Source organism: Primulina huaijiensis, chromosome 9 (assembly GCF_012295235.1).
Source record: "Primulina huaijiensis isolate GDHJ02 chromosome 9, ASM1229523v2, whole genome shotgun sequence".
In the NCBI taxonomy this organism is placed as follows: Eukaryota; Viridiplantae; Streptophyta; class Magnoliopsida; order Lamiales; family Gesneriaceae; genus Primulina; species Primulina huaijiensis.
The window spans coordinates 15,278,833-15,301,693 of NC_133314.1; the positions used below are offsets into that span (position 1 = coordinate 15,278,833).

General features: G+C 36.2%; 1 protein-coding gene across 1 annotated transcript in view; it reads right to left on the minus strand.

Moving 5' to 3' along the window:
* The window catches only part of LOC140984470 (DNA-directed RNA polymerase III subunit 1-like), a 41,860-nt gene extending 38,287 nt beyond the window's left edge, over positions 1-3,573 (minus strand). Inside the window, 3 exon segments of the mRNA XM_073451905.1 lie at positions 1,492-1,568; positions 2,405-2,469; positions 3,273-3,573. Of these exon segments, the coding sequence (XP_073308006.1) occupies positions 1,492-1,562 (71 nt within the window). The 5' untranslated portion in view covers positions 1,563-1,568; positions 2,405-2,469; positions 3,273-3,573.
* Between the last annotated feature and the right edge of the window lie 19,288 nt (positions 3,574-22,861).

A 22,861-nucleotide genomic window follows, 5' to 3' on the forward strand; every position in this document is an offset into this window, starting at 1 on the left:
AAAAGCGCGAGGGATTGGGTATTGGTAACATTTGTCTGAGGAATCTGCTAAGAAAATGGTGGTCGGGATTCTTCAGTGAGATGGAGTCGTTATGGAAGAAGATTGTTAGCAAATATGGGTTACATTACAATATAATGGATGGGATGCGGGTCTAGCGATGAGTGCTACTTTTAAGAGTCCCTGGAAATTTATTTCGAAGATCTATCCGGCTTTTTTTCTCAGTGTGGGATGTGGTTAGAGGGAGAAATAAGATCAAGTTTTGGGAGGACAAATGGTGGGGGATTCCTCTTTTCAGGAACTTTTTCCATCATTATTTTCAGATTTCTTTGGCTCATAATCAGCTAATCTCTCACTTTTTTCTTTCCAATCTTCATCCAATTTTTCCAATCTTTCATGGAATTTGCACTTTCGTCGAGATTTGAGCGATGAGAAGGTGAACGATTTGAGCTACTACCAGGGTCCTTGTAGAGGGTAGGTTTGATTGAAGGAGCTGAAGACATTAAGAAGTGGGTTTGGGATTCTTCCGGGGCATTTGTTTAGTGAAAACTTTCTTCGAGTCTTTTTTTCTGGATAATACTTTTCCCTCATTTCCTCTTTATCATACTATTAAGAAAGCGCTGATTCCATCCAAAGTTCAAAGTGTTCTCGTGGACTGCGGTGTTTGGAAAATTACCAACTTGGGAGATGATGCAAAAGAGGTATCCCATTCCCACTTGTTCTCTTTGTCCAAGTTGGTGTGTGTTGTGTCAGCAAGAGGTGTAGACCCAGGACCAATTGCTCATTCATTGTCCTTTTACGAGCTTTCTCTAGTTCAAAGTATTGACGGAATTGCACCCGGTTTGGGTATCTCTGAGATCAACTAGGGATTTATTCACAGCAGATCTTGGTCGTGATCTAGGCAGGAAGGGTAGAATTTTCTGGGTTGTGGTAGTTTACAGCATCTGTTGGTCAATTTTGTTGGAGTGGAATAGGTATTGATTTTACTTTTAGTATCCGCTTAAGTGAGAAAAGAAACTTCATTCAGCTTGAAGAACCTTGAGACATAGAAGAGGACCTTTCAAGAGGATTTTTGACAATGAAGAAGACAGGCTTGAAGATTGCTGGGACAAGATAAAATTTAGGATCCCATGCTGGATTTGGAAGAATGTTGAGTTTAAACTTTTTCAATTACAGATTTATACAGGGATTGGAGTCTAATAGTATGTTAATATGATTCCGGTTTAAACTTATCATGTGTAGACCTCTTGTCAGTTTTTTGTAATTAAAATCTTTTATTAATATAATCTTGTTTCCTACCAAAAAAATAATAATTATCAACTACCATTGACATGGTAAGAATGCCCACACTTCCACAAGACTGGGGAAGAGATAATAATTCAACAAAACTAGACACTAGATTATCGACGGTAAATAATTTGGAAATAACTTGTAAAAGGAAAAGGCTCCATTGGTTTTAAAGTTAATGAAATGCGAGAAACAGAACGTGCATACATTCTTCGAGGGCCAACATCTTCAATGTATGGCTGCTTGGTGAATCGTATAGTTGCTTCTGCTTTACTCATCTCTTCCTGTAACCACCACTAATCAGTTGTACAACGACGTAAAAAACACACACAGAGATGTGATATTATAATGATACACTTTGATATGTATGTACATGTATGAAAAATATGTTAGTCTACATTTCCTTCTTTTCTATTTAGAAGAGTAAAAAAGAAAAGTTACAAAAATCCGGAAGGTCTTCTAAGAAAAATTTATCCCCCTAAAGTTCAAGTCCATAGATAAACAACTGAAGTTATGACTGAATTCCAATAGCTAACTCCATAATTCAGCAAATAACGCGACCGATAAATTGCCACTGTATCAATAGTGAATTGAATCGATTTGAAACTAAAAAGTGACCAAGATAACATGTAAATGAATCTCCATCTCACTTTAAAAACGTAATATATATATATATATATAAAATAAAAATTAAAGGTCCTACCTTTAAGCCCCTACCACGAATAATATCAAATTTTCCCCAAAAACGGTGAATAAGAAATATCAACTGAATAAATCCCAATTCTCAATGGATAATAAAATTCTTCAGAGGGAAAACAAAAAGAAAATAAAACTGCAACATCTATAATACATAAAACTGAAGTCAATGTATGGCCAGAAAAAAACAACTTTCTAATCAAAATCTTGAACGAAAAACTAAAAAAGAAACGAAAATGGCAATTAAATTTAAAATTATTAGAAAAATTACACGAAAAATAATTGAAAGCAAAAAATAAGAGAAGAGTCGCACGTCCCAGAGTGGGAGAAAGTTGAGGTTTTGTTGCTTATATATTGTCTGACATTGGAGTAGGACAGAGAAACTTTTTGGGCTTTTGAAATCCAATACATGTCATAGCTTTACCTTTCGTCCTTAGCTTAAAGTCGTATTGAAACTTCACAAAATTCTTCAAATCTCTTCAAAGTAACCTATATCAATAAAAATGTAGACTTAGCAAACTATTCAGAAGACTCTAACTCTAAAATTTTCTTACTGTTTTCTGGTAACCAATATTTATTATCGATTTCTAACTCTATCGATGAAATAACTAAATAATCTTAAAGTAAATTTTCAAAAGTTAAATATATAGAATATACCTAAAAATAGTCCCAAAAGATAAATTTCATAATTTCTAAAATTAGTTTGAACTCCGTACAAATTTTACCAAATAAATGATCCTACAGTGTCAAAAACTCAAACCAATAATTTATTGGGCTTCGGAAAACACAAAGGGACATTTATAAATATTAAAAATGAAATTTTTAAAGCTGAAAATATTTATATTTTAAATGCTCAAAAATTTCGGCCAGTTTGTACTATGGGATTTTGGGGGGGGGGGGGGGGGGGGGGGGGGGTCAAATCAAAAGCTAATAATTAGTGTTCCGAACATTGCCAAAGGTCTCAAGGATTATTTATCAATTTGAAACATGAATTTACATATCTCAAAGGTCAAATTTTCATACATCAAGAAGCCCCTAAACTAACTTATGCCCGCCGCCCAAAAAAATGAGAAAGAGGTCAGCTTGTAGTGTGATATGTAAATTTTTTTAGTCAATTCAGTACCTAATTGACGCGACTTAAATATTTTACAGCATTCCTACGATAGTCTAACAAGTTTACAAGTACGAGAATTGGAATGAAAGGGGCTAAATTATTTTTTATAAATTAATTGTTCAAAACTGTACCAAGACGGTAAATAAATGAGAATAAAATCGGAGTCTTTGTTTTATACCGTTTTGATGCGGAGAATTAGTTCGAAAGCGTTCCAATGATGTTCCTGGACAATATCGTGATGTGAGGATTTGATGGATAATCGAAATCGAAGGCGAAAACTCCAGAACCACAACAGCCTATTTCGCAAGTTACGGGGCGCGATGGTCTTGCTTCGATTTCAGGCGACGCAGGCAGCGGCGAGGGAAGGGACTGGTGTAGAATCAAAAAGCAGAGTATTGGGAAGATTTCACCCACCTAAATTTCAACAATTTTGTTCTAGGATTGGCGACAGGGTTTAGGGTTTAAGGTTTTATTTTTTATATTTTTAATTTATTTTGGATCAAATAAACTCACCTAAAAATAAGAAACGAACAAATTTTATAAATCTCTTCACGTAATCATAAACTCAAAAAACTGTCGTGAAAAAGTAAAAATTTATGGTAAAAAATAAAAATCTCAAACTCTCAAAATTATCACACTACACACTTTATAATATTTTTCTCTCAACTCAATTGTGATTTTCTTCACAAATGAGAGATCTATTTATAGAAAATCTTTACAAATAATCCAAAAAATAAATTACATCATTACCTTCATCATCACACACAAATTTCAATATTCAACACCTAATTTTACCTAATTTTCAAAATTCAAATATTCAACATTCAATATTCAAATATTCAATATTCAAATATTCATTTTCAACACTCCCCCTTGTGATGATGATCATAATGATTGTCTTCATTACGTGTTTTTATACTGCCTAGTTAAAAATCTTACTAGCAAAACCCATTTGGGATAAAAACCATAGTAAGGGAAAAAGAGTGCAGTCACGTAAACTCCCCCTCATGTTGACACGAACAATTCTTCACAAATTTCGTAGATTGCGCATTCCAATATTATATATGTGCTTTCTGAATATTGTTGTAGGAAGTGCCTTTGTGAAGAGATCTGATGAGTTTTCACTTGATTGAATGTGACGAACATCAATATATTTATTCTTCTCAAGCTCCTTGGTGAATGCGAAGAACTTAGGAGGAATATGTTTAGTTCTGTCGCTTTTTATGTATCCTTCTTTCATTTGAGCAACACATGCAGCATTATCTTCATATAGTATCACAGGCTTCTCGTCGAATGATAATCCGCATGAGATTTGGATATGTTGAGTCATTGATTTTAACCACACACATTCACGGCTTGCTTCATGTAGTGCAATAATCTCGGCATGATTTGATGAAGTTGTTACAAGTGTTTGTTTCTGTGAACGCCAAGAAATTGCAGTGCCTCCACGAGTAAATACATATCCAGTTTGAGAACGTGCTTTGTGTGGATCAGATAAGTATCCAGCATCGGCATAACCAATTATACTTGGATTAGCATCTTTTGAATACAAAAGTCCCAAGTCTGTCGTTCCTCGTAGATAACGGAATATATGTTTAATCCCGTTCCAGTGTCTCTTTGTTGGATATGTGCTAAATCTTGCCAATAAATTTACGGCAAAAGATATATCAGGCCTTGTACAATTTGTAAGATACATAAGGACACCGATAGCACTTAAATATGGTACTTCTGGACCAAGAATATCTTCATCATCTTCACATGGACGGAATGGATCTTTTTCTATGTTTAATGATCTACCAACTATTGGAGTACTTAAAGGATTTGATTTATCCATATTAAAACGTTTAAGGATCCTTTCTGTATAATTTTTCTGGTGAACAAATATTCCATATTCTTTTTGTTCAATTTGTAAACCCAGACAATACTTGGTTTTTCCAAGATCCTTCATTTCAAATTCTTCCTTCAAGTATGACACAACTTCATGAATTTCATTATTCGTTCCAATGATGTTTAAATCATCAACATATACAACAATAATTACGCATCCGGATGTTGTTTTCTTAATGAAAACACAAGGGCATATTGAATTATTTACATATTCCTTTTTCATCAAGTGATCACTTAACCGATTATACCACATTCGGCCGGATTGTTTTAACCCATATAATGATCTTTGTAATTTCACAGAATAACATTCTCTGAGTTTTGAACTTTGTGCTTCAGGCATCTTAAATTCTTCACGGATTTTCATAAATATATTACTATCAAGTGATCCATATAAGTAAGCTGTAACAACATCCATAAGACGCATTTCTAAATTTTCAGATACTGCCAGGCTAATCAAATACCAAAACGTAATTGCATCCATCACGAGAGAATACGTTTCTTCATAATCAATTTCAGGCCTTTGAGAAAAACCTTGTGCAACAAGTCGAGCTTTATATCTTACGATTTCATTTTTCTCATTTCGCTTTCGAATAAAAACCCATTTGTATCCAACAGGTTTTACACCTTCAGGTGCAAGGACTATAGGTCCAAAAACATTACGTTTATTTAGCGAATCTAATTCAACCTGGATGGCATCTTTCCATTTTATCCAATCCTCTCGATTTTTACATTCACCAAAAGATTTTGGTCATGATCTTCATTATCATTTATGATGTCGATTGCCACATTATAAGAAAATATATCATCAATTTCTTCTATATCTTTTCGGTTCCATATTTTTCCAGTATTAATATAATTAATAGAGATTTCATTATTCTCGTCAGTTTGTGGTTCTGATAGAACATTTTCATCATCATGTGTTTCTTCAAGAACAATATTCTCTATTTTGTGATCATCATGTGTTTCTTCAGGAACATCATTCTCTATTTTGTGATCATTGTGTTTCTCTATGAATTTTTTTTTCGATAATTTTTATCCTTGGAACCGACTGGCCTTCCACACTTCAGGCGTTTTACGACATCATGACTTTGTTCAATTTGTTTCTTTGGAATTTCAATTCGAGCAGGAGCATTTACAGCATGTATATATGATTTAGTTACCCTTTTTGCATCTGTAAATGCATCTGGTATTTGATTTGCTATTCTTTGCAAGTGCACAATTTGCTGTACATCTTTTTCACATTGTTGTGTTCTTGGATCCAGATGTAACAATGATGATTCATACCATGTAATTTCTTTTTCGGTATGTTTCTTGTCTCCCCCTAACATTGGGAAGATTTCCTCATTAAAATGACAATCAGCAAAACGTGATGTGAACACGTCGCCTGTCTGAGGTTCAAGATATCGAATGATTGATGGACTATCATAACCGATATAAATTCCAATCTTTCTTTAAGGTCTCATTTTCTTTCGTTGAGGTGGTGCAATAGGCACATACACCATACATCCAAAAATTCTCAGTTGAGAAATGTCTGATTCTTCACCAAATGCAAGCTGCAATGGGGAGTATTTATGATATGTACTTGGTCTGATGCGAATTAATGAAGCAGCATGTAAAATTGCATGTCCCCATATAGAAATAGGAAGGTTTGTTTTCATAATCATTGGTCTAGCAATCATTTGTAGCGTTTAATCAATGATTCAGCCAATCCATTCTGTGTATGTACATGAGCAACAGGATGCTCAACAATGATTCCCATAGACATACAATAATCATTGAAAGTCTGGGAAGTAAATTCACCAGCATTATCAAGTCTAATTTTCTTGATTGTATAATCGGAAAATTGATTACTCAATTTTATTATTTGAGCAAGTAATCTTGCAAATGCAACATTTCGAGTTGACAATAAACATACATGTGACCATCTGCTGGAGGCATCAATCAATACCATAAAGTATCTGAATGGTCCACATGGTGGATGAATTGGTCCACAAATATCACCCTGAATACGTTCAAGAAACATTGGTGATTCAGTTTGGATTTTGGCTGGTGATGGTCTTATAATAAGTTTTCCAAGAGAACATGCTTTACATTGAAACTTATTATTCTGAAGATCAAAAGATCTTCTGGTCTTTCAGCAGATGACCATGTGTATTTTCTATAATTCTTCGCATCATTGTTGAACCAGAATGTCCTAATCGATCATGCCAATTGGTTAATATTGAAGAATTATCAACTACCATGTTTGATTCAATGGGACTTATATGTGTATAATGCAATCCAGTAGGGAGCATTGGTAGTTTTTCAATCACATATTTCTTTCCTGCTTTATATGTGGTAAGACACATATATTTCTCATTCCCTTCATTCATTGTTTGAGTATCATACCCATGGGAATATATATCATTAAAACTCAACAAATTTCTTTTCGATTGTGGTGAATACAAAGCATCATTGATCAAAAATTTTGTACCATTATGTAACAAAAATTGTGCTTTACCACATCCTTTAATCAAGTCTACAGGACCTGATATTGTATTCACCATTGTTTTTGTTGGTTTTAGTTCCAAGAAATATATTTTATCTCGGAGGATAGTGTGTGTTGTACCACTATCAGGTATGCAAACTTCAGCTTGGTTCATAGCATTTTCCATATTTGAACTTCAAAAAAATATACAATGAAATAAAATTACTGACAATAAAATACAATACAATATAACACACTATAAAACATTATCATACGAGTACATGAAAAAATAAAATATTTTACATATTTATTCCACCAGCAAATTGATCATTATCTGATAAATCAATCAGAAAATCTCCTGCATCAAAATGAGTTGAACAACTCAAAGGTTCACTGTGTTCAGTAAAGTTGGTCACTTTTTCTTTCCCCTTTATTGATTCTTTATAAAGTTTACAAAGGTGCTCAAGGGCTCGACAAATACGGGACCAATGTCCTGGAGTACCACATCTGAAACAAGAACTTTCAAATCTTTTTGAATGATTTTCATTAACACTCATATTCTCATGATGCCTTTTCAGTGGAAGGTTTGGGACGCTCTTTTGAGATGAGTTATATGAGTAACTATCTCGATTATTTTCGAAACCACGGCCGCGTCCAGGACCACGACTACTTCCACGTCCACGTCCATGTCCACGTCCATGACCACGACCTCGATTTTGTCCTCGACCAAAATCTTGTCTATACCTTTGATTTTGGTTTCCAGGTTTAAATTCATTTTTGCTTATGACATTTACTTCAGGAAATGCCGTTGAACCAGTGGGTCGTGCCTGATGATTTCTCATTAAAAGCTCATTATTCTTTTCCGTCACAAGGAGACAGGCGATTAGTTCAGAATATCTCGCAAATCCACGCACTATATATTGTTGTTGTAGAGTTATATTTGATGCGTGAAACGTGGAAAATGTTTTTTCAAGCATTTCTGATTCTGTAACCTCATGTCCACAAAATTTTAATTGCGAGATTATTCGATACTTCGTCGAATTGTAATCACTTACTTTCTTAAAATCTTGGAATCTCAACATATTACATTCATCACGGGCGGTCGGAAGTATAACTTCCCTTATATGTTCAAATCTTTCTTTTAATCCTTTCCACAGAGCCATGAGATCTTTTTCGATGAGATATTCACACTTCAACCCTTCATCAAGATGTCGGCGCAAAAATATTATAGCTTTTGCTTTTTCTTGTGATGAAGATATACCATTTTCTTTAATAGTCTCGCTTAGACCCAATGACTCAATATGCATTTCTACATCGAGAGTCCATGACATATAATTTTTCCCCGTAATGTCGAGTGCAACAAATGCGAGCTTTGTCAAGTTTGACATGGTGGTACTAAAAAAATTATGATGCATTTTATTAGTTAATGAATATTGCAATACAAAGTAATGGATAAACAACAAATACAAGCATTCGTAAAAATAAAGAAAACACACGAGGAGGATATTCTCCGATAAGTACAAGATTCGTGAGTATTATAACCAAAATAATTAAAAATAACTTTGTGAAAGCCATCTTCTTTTTTCTTCAAAAATTTGATGAAGAATAATTTTAGAGAAGAAGAGAAAGTTGGAGTGATTGAATGTGTTTGTGAGATCATATTTATAGGGCAAAAACTAGCCGTTTTGTTACCGTTTATGACCGTTGGTGTACAAGAAAATAAATGTATGTATTTGTATAATTTTATGGTAATAATATGGTGTATATAATATTAGTAATGTTTTAAATAATTATGTATATCATATCACAATATTATAATGAGGTGTCATAAGATATTTTGTTTAAAAACCTTATAGACTTTTATACTTGTCGTATCCCTTACCGGGAGTGTGGGATGTCGTCTTAACATCCTCCCAGGATTTATAACAAGTTTTTGAAAAATTTATTTTATTATAATATTATATTATATATTAAGTATATACACAATAAATAAATAAACAATAAAATAAATATTATTACTTTTGTTACCTTTTTCTTCTGTTTTGGAGCTTGGAAAAATATGGAGGACTTTTAGAGCTTCGTGCTGATAACGTGTTGTGAAAAAGTAAAAATTTACAATTAAAAATAAAAAGCTCAAACTCTTAAAATTATCACACTACACACTTTATAATATTTTTCTCTCAACTCAATTGTGATTTTCTTCACAAATGAGAGATCTATTTATAGAAAATCTTTACAAATAATCCAAAAATAAATTACATCATTACCTTCATCATCACACACAAATTTCAATACTCAACACCTAATTTTACCTAATTTTCAACATTCAAATATTCAACATTCAATATTCAAATATTCAATATTCAAATATTAAATTTCAACAAAAACAACTTTTTGCATATCAATTCATGCGTCATTCTACATTTTTTAATCTAATGTCTTTATTTATAATTTATANCAACTTTTTGCATATCAATTCATACGTCATTCTACATTTTTTAATCTAATGTCTTTATTTATAATTTATAATTTTCACGTATTAGCTAGTTTTGTCCACGAAAAATAATTTGATAAAAATATTATTGAAAATTCATTAATTTAAATATAAAAAAGAGGTTTAACATTAGATAATAAAAGCATTACAATGAGATCGTAAAAAAATATAACATAATTAAAATATTTATACTTAATAATAAAATTATTTTCTGCTAATTGCATTTTTAGTGAGTTCGAACGTGTTAAACCAAGTCATCTCGAAGTTGTTGATGTATTTCTCTATCACATAGAGATACTCTCGAAATTCTTCGGTAGAGCTAATGACTATGTGTGTCGATGGAGGAGAGTCTCCATTTGACCAATTGGTTGATGCGTCACTCTCATCATCAATAATCATGGTGTGCAAAATAATGTATGTATCATTATATCCTTAAATCATTATTATACCAAGTTGGCGTAGTACCTCTTAACTATTGTCTATCGAGCAAGTTTCTAGCTGGACTGCATACCCTTCCAGCTAGACGCTCTAAATACAAGTTATACAATTATTATAAGACTCGAGCTGCTTCCAAAATTCAAACTAGAATGTTGTTCAAGCTGCATTTGGTTTCTAGCTGGTACACTTGCAAAACAATTCACTATTTCTACCTACCAGCCAGACTTGTCAGAAGATTGTTTGACTAATAATGTACATTAGTTGATATCTCTTAGTGATTTAAAAATGTCTTCTAGTAAGTCTAATATATGTGTTAGTCTTTCTTTTTCATAAATCAACTTTATCATGAGTCATTATTTACCATATTTGGATAGATGTCAAGAAACATTAATTATGGCGTACCGTAAGGTCTATAAATTCGAACGACGTAACCTGATTGCATTCAAATCTAGGGTTTTATTAAAATGTCTAAGTTATTATTTTTAAAGCATTAATACGATTAGGACATGATTATATGTTTTTATTTCATAAGTTACTAGATTTCATTTATATGGACTTTTAGTAGTACGCGCGAACGAGGAATGGAGATCGATTACAGTTAAGGAAAATGTTTTATTTAATTAATTACCTTCAATTATTTAATACATGGTGAATTTATATTGAATTTTAAAAAATGGGCCTTTTTAAGATATTTTTACGCATCGAGCCATATTTTAAACCGTAGGCGATTTTTAACAAAACAGAGGACCTTTTTGAAGGCTCGGGTAATATTTTAAAAAAAACGTACCTAAACGAAATATTTTACGTTCGTGTCGTTGGTCCTAATGGGCTTGTTATTTGTCTTTTGGGCCTAGATCTCTACACTTTAATATTTTAACCTAGGCTCATTATCTTAATTAACTATTATGCAAAATTTTCACTCCCAAAACCCTACCCCCACCTCCCCTCTCGGCCGCCCACCTCAAGAAAACATAGCAGCAGCTTTGGTTCTCATTTGCAAGAAAAGTTCAGTAGAAACTTGTCTCATCTCTCCGAAGCTCGTCCCTCTTTTCGTTGGTTCGATTTCTTTGAACATTTTCATACTAATACACACCCAATTCCTTTACTTTCTCATCTTTTACACCATAATACATGTTTTGGAGTGGTTATGCATGATACATGTCGAATCAAATGATTCGGCTCGGTATTTACACGTTTTTCTTCATGAATATGATTTTTGCTTTCATGTATATATCATTTTTGACATGTCTTGCAAGGGGCTGCCAGGATCGAGGGTTAGAGGACTCAAATCACGTCTGGTTGATAATGTTAAATGCTAGGTTCAGAGGTGGATTGGGTTGGTACGAGGCCGATCGAAATTTATTGTTTGTGGCTCGGTTTTGGGGCGTACAGGTGGTTCACGTGTATTCGAGAGCATGGGGTTGACGGTCATGGCTAGGGCAGTGCATGAAGGTTTGGTTGTGGTCTAGGATAGGTTGGTTCGAGCCTAGTCTGGGCCGAGTGAGCGTAGGAAGGTTTGGCTTCGAGGTGGAAATTTAGACTTTTCCCCGCAGATATGACACCGCGGCGCTACCCAGTTGGCGCTGCAGCACTTGAGCTTCGGCTCTTGTATCGCCGCAGCGCTGATGCATGGCCTAGGCACTTACAAGCGCCGCAGCGCTACTCAGCCAACGCCTAGGCGCTAGTCCTGCACATGAGGGTTAATGATTTTGATGAGCATGGTTCATTTTGGGTGTTGATATGTCAATGTGTTCGAGGTTATTGAGGGTTTAATTGGGTCATACGGGGTTTGGTTAGGAGTCTTTGAACTATGGTTAAGATTCATTTTAAAACCGGGACTCTGGTCTAAGTTTTAATTGGATTATAGAAAGTATGAGCTCGAGTTTATGTCTAAGAAATGGTTACAAATATGTTTTAAGGCGTTCGATAAGTGTGATTGGTAATCGGTCATTTTTGCAACCGAGTTATGTTAGCAGTTCTGGTAGTGCCCAGACAACTGTTTATGCATATTTAAATTGTATACGGTGATGTTGAACATGGATTTTTATGTTAATGTTAGAAACACGTTACATGCTTGGTTTTAAGAAAATGTATGTATATGTTTGAATTTTACAAGTGATGAATATGATGACATGTTTTGAAGGAGGTGAGTTGGTTGTGACTAATACGAACACGAACACGAACATGTAAGGCCAAGGCTCAGTGGATGGGTAAAACTGTCGCTGATGTCCCCGCCGTCGGGTACTGCGGTTATACGTAGATGGATCCATCGACTTGGAGCTGATACGAAAGTCACAACTAATAATCTGAATTCAATAAATAAAAATGAACACGTATATGCTGATACGATACGACATGATTTGAAATGAATATGTTTATACTTTTGAAGATCATGAAACTTATTTTAATTACAATACTTTTCATTATTACTTGATATGTATATGTACTTGTTATTACAGTTCAGGTGTGTTGAGTCTTTAGACTCACTAAGTGCGATTGATGCAGGTGATCATGAGGATGTGGAGACTGGAGGCGCTGAAGACTGAGTAGGCGAAGCTGGGGGGGCACTTGATAACCCGAGGACCTTGCATTTCTTCCGCATATTATGATTAAGAGTCAGGGGTTTTAAAAGTAGTTTCACATGTTCATGATTTTTATGCTCTGGTGATTGTCAGAATTATAGATATTCTATTATCATTTTTAAACAATAACACCTCGATGAAGTCTCATTTTAAGATTTTGTGTAACTGCAGTTATTTTATTCAGTGATTGGATGAATTTTAAAAAAACATGATTAACTTATTTATATGTTAATGAGTGTGTAATTTCGGTCATATCTTTAAAAAAAATATTTCAGTAGTACTTTAAGAAGCAGGCGTTTCACGTCCTATGAAGGGAAATGAGACAAAAGACATGTTATTTTTATATTTGCTAAAGTCCTTTGTGGAACGTTGAAGAAATCTGAACACTTAATGAAGTTCAACTATTTAAATACAAGTGTTACCTTCATCAAGGACTACTGAAAAACAAAGATCTCAAGCACTCTAATCTCAACACTCAAGATGTTTCATCTTTGCACAAGATTAAATCATTATCCAATCAACTAGGATCACTTTGTGCTACACAACCACTCAAGTTTTTCTATTTAAGTTATAGGTATTTAGTGGTGTACTATGTCTGAACCCAGGGTTCAAACGAAAATAGGAGTTTTATTTTAGGCAGTGAAAAGTCATAACTGAAGTGTTTTGTTACAAAATATTGTAAAACTAGAGTCTTCTAGTAAATTCCTTATTTAGGTGGAAGAAGTGAAGACAAAGAAGTATTTTGGATTCCATATTCCATAATATCTTGTGTTATTTATTTTAACCATTCTATTATTTATCTAATGCATTTGTTTATATATTTATTTAACTTGTTAAAAGATTCAGCCAAGTGGATACATTGGTTCAATAGTTCCAACCTACTTTTTTTGCACTGTGAAAAAATCCTTTTCAAGAAGTTAAGTGAATCTAGTTGGTCAAGAAAAATGCATTAATAGTTGATATCTATTAAGGATAGCTCAAGTTTATTTCAAAATTTTGAAAGAGTTTATTTACTCATCCACCCTATACTTTTTCCCTGATCCTATCTAGTGGTACTAGAAAAAGTTCCTTGCATCTATATATTTGAATAACTTCTTTTAACAAAATTCCAATGTTTTCTAAAAAATATTATGATGATTGAAAAATATGTATGCAGACACATATGGCTGCTCAAGATGATGACATATGGTATGTCATCCTTGATGGTCCCATGAAGATCCTCGATTTTTCTCGACCTTTGATCTATATATTGCATTGATTCATTTAACAAAATTTCAATGTTTTTTAAAGAAGATTATGATTACTGGAAAATATGTATGAAGACACATCTGGCTACTCAAGATAATGACATATGTTATATCATCACCGATGGTCCCATGAAGATCCTCAAAGCTAATATTGCTATTGTTATCTCTAAGGGTGGATAGCAAATGGTGGAAAAGCATTGGTTTGAGTGGACCATTGAGGACAAGAAAAAGGCCAACCTCGACATTGCGAATAATGATACTCTTTACAAAACTTTGGATAAGAATATGCTTATCAAGATAAAAAATGTGTTCCACCGCTAAAGATGTATGAGAAAAAAATAACACAGTTGTGCGAGGAAAATTATCAAACTAAAGAGAATAAACTCATTGTTCATATAAAAATTTTGATAATGCTAAAATGAAACATGGATAAACATTAAATGAATTTGATGAATGATTTATTAATATTTTTATTGAACTTGTTGCTCTTGGCAAAGTGTATTCTAACCATGAACTTTCTCTGAAGTTTATGAGAGCTTTATCCATTGTAATGGATGTCAAGACATTAGCAATGAAGGAGTTCAAGGATCTCAACAAACTTGAGTTGCATGATATCTTTGATGATCTTAAAATCTATGATTTCAAGTTGGACATCAGGATTGAGGAGATCCTCATACTCCACAACCAACCAAAGCTCTAGCTGCTACTAATGTCGTTTCAATCGTTGGTGAAGAATCATCAAGTAAGAATTCTGCTGAGAAGATAAATAGTCATGTCTCTTTTTGTTATGAAATTTGGAAATTTTATGAGAAAGAACAAGCCAAAATTAATTAAATCTCATCATAAAAGGACCAAGCTCATACTTGTTTTAAATGTGGCAAGAAATGTCTTTTATTGCATAATGTAACAAGCCCAAGAAAGGTGAGAAAAAATCTTTTGAGAAGGAGGTCTAGGGATGCCAAGAAGTAATTCAAAAAGAACAAGGACCATAAAGTGCTTGTTGTCGAGGATAGAAAACTCAAATGGCTGACTCTAATTCTAAATCATATAGCTTAGAAATTTTATCCAGCGGGAGTGATGAAGAGCCAATTCATGGCTGATGCAGAATTGGATATTGTAAATGATTAGGTATTTGACTTTAACTCGGATGAATTTACAAGTAAGGATCTCATCACTGCACTGCATGAAAATGGTAGATATGTTTAAAAGACTATCATATTCATTTGAGGAAATAAAGATATAAAAGAAAAGCCTTGCAAAAAATTCAAGCAACTCTATTTGCATGCTGCGAAAAGAACTTGATATTTTTAGAGTAAAACTCAATATACTGGCCACTGACAATGACAATATGAGAAAATAATTTCAAGTAATGATAAATATTAATAAAATATTGACACAACTGCTTAATTCTTAGAACAAGTCTTCTACTTCTATGGGAAAAATTCATGAGTTGCAAAAATCAGCTGGTGATAGAACCGACATAGAGTTTGCAACAGTGAATGCATTCTTTTGAGACAATTACTCAATTGTGTTTGCACAAAGACAAGTTTAAAATGATCAACTTTGTTCAGTCCAGCACAATATATGAACATGACGAGCTTGAAGTCCAAACCAATCGGACTGTTCCTTTTGAAAACAAGGCTAAGCATAGAGCACTTGGCTATGTTGAACTTGAGAGTTATAAGTCTAGCCGGATCTGGCTTCTCAAGAAACTTGATCCAACTAGACATAATTCTATGAAAGGTAAACCTAACTCGTATTATAACTATAGATCAGTTCAAAAGAGATGTAGACTGAATGACGAGGATAAAATATCTAAACAACATCTAGTGCGATAAATGATACAACACAACACTGCATATAATTTTGAACAGTCTCTCACTCTTTATGATACACACACTACCATGCCAATTGGTCTAATTCAAGTATAGGTCCCAAAATGGTTAATCCGATAATGGCCAACTAGGATTGAGTACCAAACATTTGTCTCAATGACCGCATGTACAAAAGGAAAATTCGTTAACAAACTCTATATGGTATCTGGATAGTGGCTACTCCAAACACATGACCAGAGATGTCAAGCTGCTATCGGAAGTCATTGAGTGCAAAGGTCCAAAATCACCTTTGGGGGCAAAGGAGAATGAGATGTTTTGACAAGATAATGTTCCATTATTATTCGATTTTGAAGGAGCGGAAACTCCGCCTATAAATAGGCCATGTGGATTTCATAAATTGGCATGAAAATGAAGTGTTCCTCTTGAATTCAGTCCATATTTTATTGTTTCCTAGCCATATTACCGAGGGCCAGCGAGTAGTTAGGCTATATTAAAGTGCAGTGAAGTTAGGCTGTAGCTGCTGGGATTTCAACATCAGATGACTAACGACGGATACATGTATAGCTTCATAGCCTTATGTAATGTTAGAGTATATCGGTTGTAGTATGATCAATTAGTGATAATGGTATGTTTATTGTAAAGCCCCCCGTGGGTGGACTTCGGTCTAGGCGGGATCCTTGGGTGAACTTCGGCCCATGAAACTTTACTCATAAAACTCTCCACACCTGGTTGATGGAGTCATGCCTCCCCATGTTTTGCACCTAAGACCTCCAGGGGGCTTTACATTTATTATGTTGTCTAGAACCGGAGCTTAGGATTTCTATATCGGTTTTTTAGAGATACGTAAGTATTGTCTGAGATATCATGGCTGATTGTGCATTTCTATGTGATGCATTTTACTTGGCATGCTATTCTAGTGCATGTCTTGTGTCACGATTATTATGCTTCATGCATATCACTTTGAACCTATCATACCATCGATATATTGTGACGGCGCAGAGTCTAAACTAAGCATGTTGGTTTTTGGCGTGATCCCTGGTAACCAGTACACTTTGCATACATGTATCATATAGAAATATATGCTCATACTTTCATATAGGGCGATTTATCGCTCACGTCCTCAGTTTTATGTTCTTGGACATCAATTCCACAGGACATGTCTTAGATTGAACAGACCCCGTGGGGGAAAGCAATGAGCCAGCAGTGATAAAAGGAGGAGGTTTATTTCAGTTTTTCAAGTTTTTAATAAACAATGTCATTGTGAATTTTTTGCATTTGACTGTATGTAAATAAAAATTATTATTATTATTGTATATCTTAATCAGAAATTTAGTATAATTATTTTTAAAAAACTAAGAGTCTTTGTTTTTTGAAGAGCAGGCCACTCGCCAAGAGCGAGAGGAAAATGCTGAGGGCCACCAGAATAGGGTTGAAGAGACACAGTCCCTCCCAAGTGGGGAGAATATTGAGATGGGAGAGATGTGGAAGAAAATACAAATGTTGAGGCATCAGTTAGGAAGCAGAGCGCCGACACCCAATAGAGAATGTCCTTTTTCACTCTCCATTCTAGAAGAAGAGCTTCCTTCAAATTTTTGACAGTCAAACGTAGGAGCGTACGATGGACATACTGACCCCGAGGAACACTTGGGGGGGTTTGGGAATGCGGTTTTGTTACATCAATATTCAGATGGGGTCAGGTGCAGGTTGTTTCTGGGCACGGTGGCAAGGTCAGCCCAACAATGGTTTAACACCTTGCAGCCCAAGTCCATACAGTCTTTCGAGGAGTTTTCTACGGCTTTCTTACACCGATTCGCTAGCAGCAAGAGGCACCAGAAAAACAATTTGAGCATGTTCGTGATGAAACAACAAGAAACTGAAACTTTACGAGAATTTGTCCAGCGTTTCAACAGTGCAGCGCTGGAGATACCAGCAGCTACTCCTGACATCATGATAAGTGCCTTTATCCAAGGACTGAGAGGATGAGAGTTCTTTAAATCGTTGGTCAAGAAACCTCCATCAAGTTATGATGATCTATTATCTCGGACAAAAAATATGTAAATCTAGAAGACGCCCAATGACATAAGAGGATGGAGCAACGGCCTGTGGGAAGAAGAGTTGAGGGGGCGAAGAGAGGAGTTAGCAAGAGGAGTGCAGGTGAAACGGAGGAGGACAAAACTAGAGGTAGAGGACAATTCTCATCACATTTTCCTCTTAATAGGAATCGGGATAAAGTGATGGAGGTAAGGGAATCAGGGGAGAGGGGGGAGAAGTTGCAGAGGGTGGAGAGCAGTGCTAGGTTTCCGCCGCTGGGCAGGCAAGAAGAATCCCCATCCGAGAGTGAACCGAGATCTCGCCCGTCCTCTCGATGAGGTCGAGGCCTTCCATGGATAAATCAGAGGGTCAGGGAGCAGAGAAGGGAAGGTCAAGATCAAGATGTCCCTCAGGAACCCGTTGAACCGATGAGGGGAAGGAATGAGGACAACCTCACTATGAGAGTAATAATTCATATGATCTCGAGGGGTGCTACTGATGGAGACTCCGGGCGAGCTCGGAAAGCACATGGGAGAAGGTTGAAGAATTTTGAGAAATTTAGGGGTGCGGACTTACCCCAGGATTCTGCCATCAACTTTGGGCCAGAAGACCTTCGAGATGTTGTGGCTCCACATAACGATGCCTTGGTGGTGACAGCCACCATTATCAATTACGATGTGGGACGGATCTTTATTAATAATGGAAGCTCCGCGAATATCTTTTTCAAGAGCACTCTATATCAGATGAAGGTGGAAGGATTTGAGTTCGAGCTGATCTCTACTCCTCTATATGGGTTTGCAGGACATGCTATTTCGCCATTTGGTCAAATTGTCATTCTTCTATCTTTGGGGAATGAGCCTCGGCGGGTAACAAAGATGGTAACATTTACTGTGGTGGACACCCCATCAGCGTATAATGGAATTCTGGGACGGCCAGCCCTAAATGATTTCAGAGCTGTAGCTTCCACATATCATCAGAAGCTGAAGTTTCCTGTGATAAAGAGGGTTGGAGTCCTGTGCGGAGACCAGAAAATCGCGAGTCGGTGTTATGAAGGAATAGTGAGGGAAGAAGGAAAGAGGGCGCGTGTGGAGGTCAATATGATTAGAAAGAGAAGAAGCGGGTTGCCCGTGGTAAGGAAGGAGATTCAGGAGGTGATGGATGAAGAGCCGGAGATCATAGTATTCGGGTCCGAAAAGAAGACACTCAGAATAGCCCCGGACCTTGACCCAAGGGTCGGGGAAGAACTCATTACTTGTTTACAGGCTAATCTCAGCGTGTTCGCTTGGTCGGCCCAAGAACTCACAGGGACGACTCCAGATGTTGCAGAGCATCGCTTGAACATCTTGCCTAATGCTCGCCCTATAAAACAGAAAAAAGACACTTCGGGTCTGAGAAAGATAAAGTTATATGAAAAGAGGTGGGAGAATTGCTTGAGGCTGGGCATATTCGAGAAGTGCAATTTCCTACTTTGCTATTGAATGGGACTCCCAAAGAGTTCAGGGAAGTGGAGGATGTGTGTGGACTTCAAAGATAAGGCGTGCCCTAAATATTTTTATCATTTGCCTCGGATAGATCAGTTGGTGGACTCCACAGCTGACATCAATATCTGTGCATGTTGGATGCTTATCAGGGGGTACCACCAAATCCCTTTGGCTGTGGAGGACCAAGATAAAGTGAGTTTCATTACCTCGGAAGGAACTTTCTGTTACGTGGTCACGTCCTTCGAACTCAAAAATATCAGAGCCACGTATCAGCGACTGATGGATAGAGTATTTTCTGGGCAGGTGGGAAGGAATGTCAAAGTGAACGTGGACAACATCATGATGAAGTCAAAGGACTCAACCCAGCTCATACCTGATTTAGTTGAAACCTTTTTCACCCTCAGGTCCTATGGGCTGAAGTTGAACCCTCAGAAGTGAATTTTTTGGGTGAAAGGTGGGAAGTTTTTGGGTTATATTGTTACAGAGAGGGAACTTGAGGCTAACCTAGAGAAGGTTCAAGCTATCCAAGATATGGTTTCTCCTCGAGGACCCAATGAGGTGCAAAAGTTAATAGGGAGGATTGCTGCACTGGCGAGGTTTATCTACAGGTCCGCTCACAGAAGCTTACCGTTCTTCTGGACTTTTCATAAGGCGAAAAAATTTAAATGGGGTCCGGATTGCGAGAAAACTTTTAGAGAATTGAAAAAGTACCTTGCTAAGCTTCCTGTCCTGCGCAAACCGGCAGCATGTGAGCCTTTGTGGGTATATTTATCTACCACCAAGGGAGCTGTTAGTTCAGTCCTTGTCAAGCTAGAGGGATCAACTCAACAGCCGGTCTACTATGTTTCAAATGCACTCAAAGGGGCAGAGATAAGATACTCAGAGTTAGAAAAATTGGCTTTGGCTCTAGTGATGACGACGAGACGCTTTTGACCCTACTTCCTATCTCATCCAATTGTGGTGCTCACCAACAGTCCATTGGGTAGGATCTTAACTCATTCAGATATGTCTGGCCGTTTGGTTAAGTGGACTATTTATGAAGACTATCATAGCCGCTTGTCCTTTAGACCAGTGGGGAATTGATATTGTGGGGCCTTTCCCTATAGCTCTCGCTCAGAATAAGTTTCTGTTGGTAACAGTGGACTATTTTTCGAAATGGGTAGAAGTAGAGCCTTTGGCTAGGATCACCGAGAATGATATCTTGAAATTCTTGTGGAAGAGTATAGTTTGCAGATAGTGCCTAGAAGGCTGATATCTGATAATTGAAGAAATTAAAGAGATGAAGATCCAACATGTCTTTACCTCTGTAGCTTACCCGCAGAGTAATGGGCATGTGGAGGTGACTAATCGGACGCTAGTGCAGGGTCTAAAGGTTCGACTTGGCAAGGATAAGGGCAATTGGGTGGATGAACTACCAAGTGTCTTATGGGTTTACGGAACCACTCCGAGAGAAGGAATCAAAGAAACTCCTTTCAGTTTAGTCTAAGGTAATGAGGCGGTGCTCCTGTCTAAGATAGGATTGGAATCGGTGAGGGTGATGTTTTATGATGAAGATAATTATGTGAGACGGGCCACTAACCATGATCTGTTGGAAGAGAAGAGAAAGGCTGTAAGCATTCACATGGAAGCTTATAAGAATCGCATTGCGCAGTCTTATAATCGGAGGGTCGTTCAGATATGATTCAAGGTAGGTGACTTGGTCTTGAGGAAGGTGCAAGATGAGCAGAGAGGAAAGTTAGACCCAAAGTGGAAGGGTCCCTTCAAAGTGATCGAAAATCTTAATTCTGGAGCTTACTACTTAGAAAATGCGCAAGGCAAGGCCTTGAAAAGTTTATGTATTTCATCTTTAAATTTTCCTATGTAATCAATTGGAATTCAATAAAATCAAGTTATTCTTTTCATTTCATGAATGTTGTATTATTAGGGTGATATAAATTAAATTTTCTTACTAAGGCGTCGCTTAGTAGATGAGCAAAGTTGGTAAGGAGAAAATTTATTTTCCTGCTAAGGCATTGTCTAGTAGAGGAGAAGAGTTGAGAAGAAGAAAAACTTTATTTTCTTGCTAAGACATCGCCTAGTAGAGGAGCAGAGTTGGGAAAGAGAAAAATTAAAATTTTCCTACTAAGGAGTCGCCTAGTAGAGGAGTAGAGTTGGGAAGGAGAAAAATTTTATTTTCCTACTAAGGCATCGCCTAGTAGAGGAGCAGAGTTGGGAAGGAGAAAAATTAAAATTTTCCTCCTAAGGCGTCGCCTAGTAGAGGAGTAGAGTTGGGAAGGAGAAAAATTTTATTTTCCTACTAAGGTATCGCCTAGTTGAGGAGTAGAGTTGGAAAGGAGAAAAATTAAAATTTTCCNTATCACCTAGTTGAGGAGTAGAGTTGGAAAGGAGAAAAATTAAAATTTTCCAACTAAGGCATCGCCTAGTAGAGGAGCAGAGTTGGGAATGAAAAAAATTTTATTTTCCTGCTAAGGCATCGCCTAGTAGAGGAGCAGAGTTGGAAAAGAGAAAAATTTTATTTTGATGCTAAGATATCGCCTAGTAGAGGAGCAGAGTTGGGAAGGAGAAAAATTAAATTTTTCTACGAAGATATCGCCTAGTGGAGGAGCAGAGTTAGGGAGAAGAAAAATTAAAATTTTCTACTAAGGCATCGCCTAGTATAGGAGCATAGTTGGGGAGGATAAAAATTAAATTTTCTTACTAAGACATCGCTTAGTAGAGGAGCAGAGTTGGAGAGACGAAAATTAAATTTTCCTACTAAGGTATGGCCTAGTAGAGGGAGGAACAGAGTTGGGGAGGAGAAAAATTAAAATTTTTCTACTAAGGCATCGTATCGTGGAGGAGGAAATTTTTTATTTTCCTGCTAAGAAATCACCTAGCAAAGGGGTTAGAGGATAAGGTCGTAGAAATTTTTATTTTGCTGCCAAGGCATCGCCCAGCAGAGGAGTTAGGAGTGAAAGGGTGAAGTTCTTATCGCTTTCTTGCTAAGAGTCATGGGGCGAAGAGGTTGAGCTTTTATTATCTAGACTGTACCTAATAATGGAGAAGTGGAGAAGAGATCGAAAGTCATATATTAACTACTTAGGATGTGCCTAGTAGAAGAGAAGTAGAGGTGAAACAAAAGTTAGATTTTATTTACTAAGTTAGGTGTTGCAGAAGAAATGATGCGACCAGAAAGAGAGAGCTTCGCTAAGCTCGCACTTTGCAGATTTTATTTTACCCTAATGGTTTAAAAACATCAAAGATAAACTCAGAAGAAGCAGTAAATTCAAATGAAAAATACTCAATGTGGCATAAAACGAGTTTCG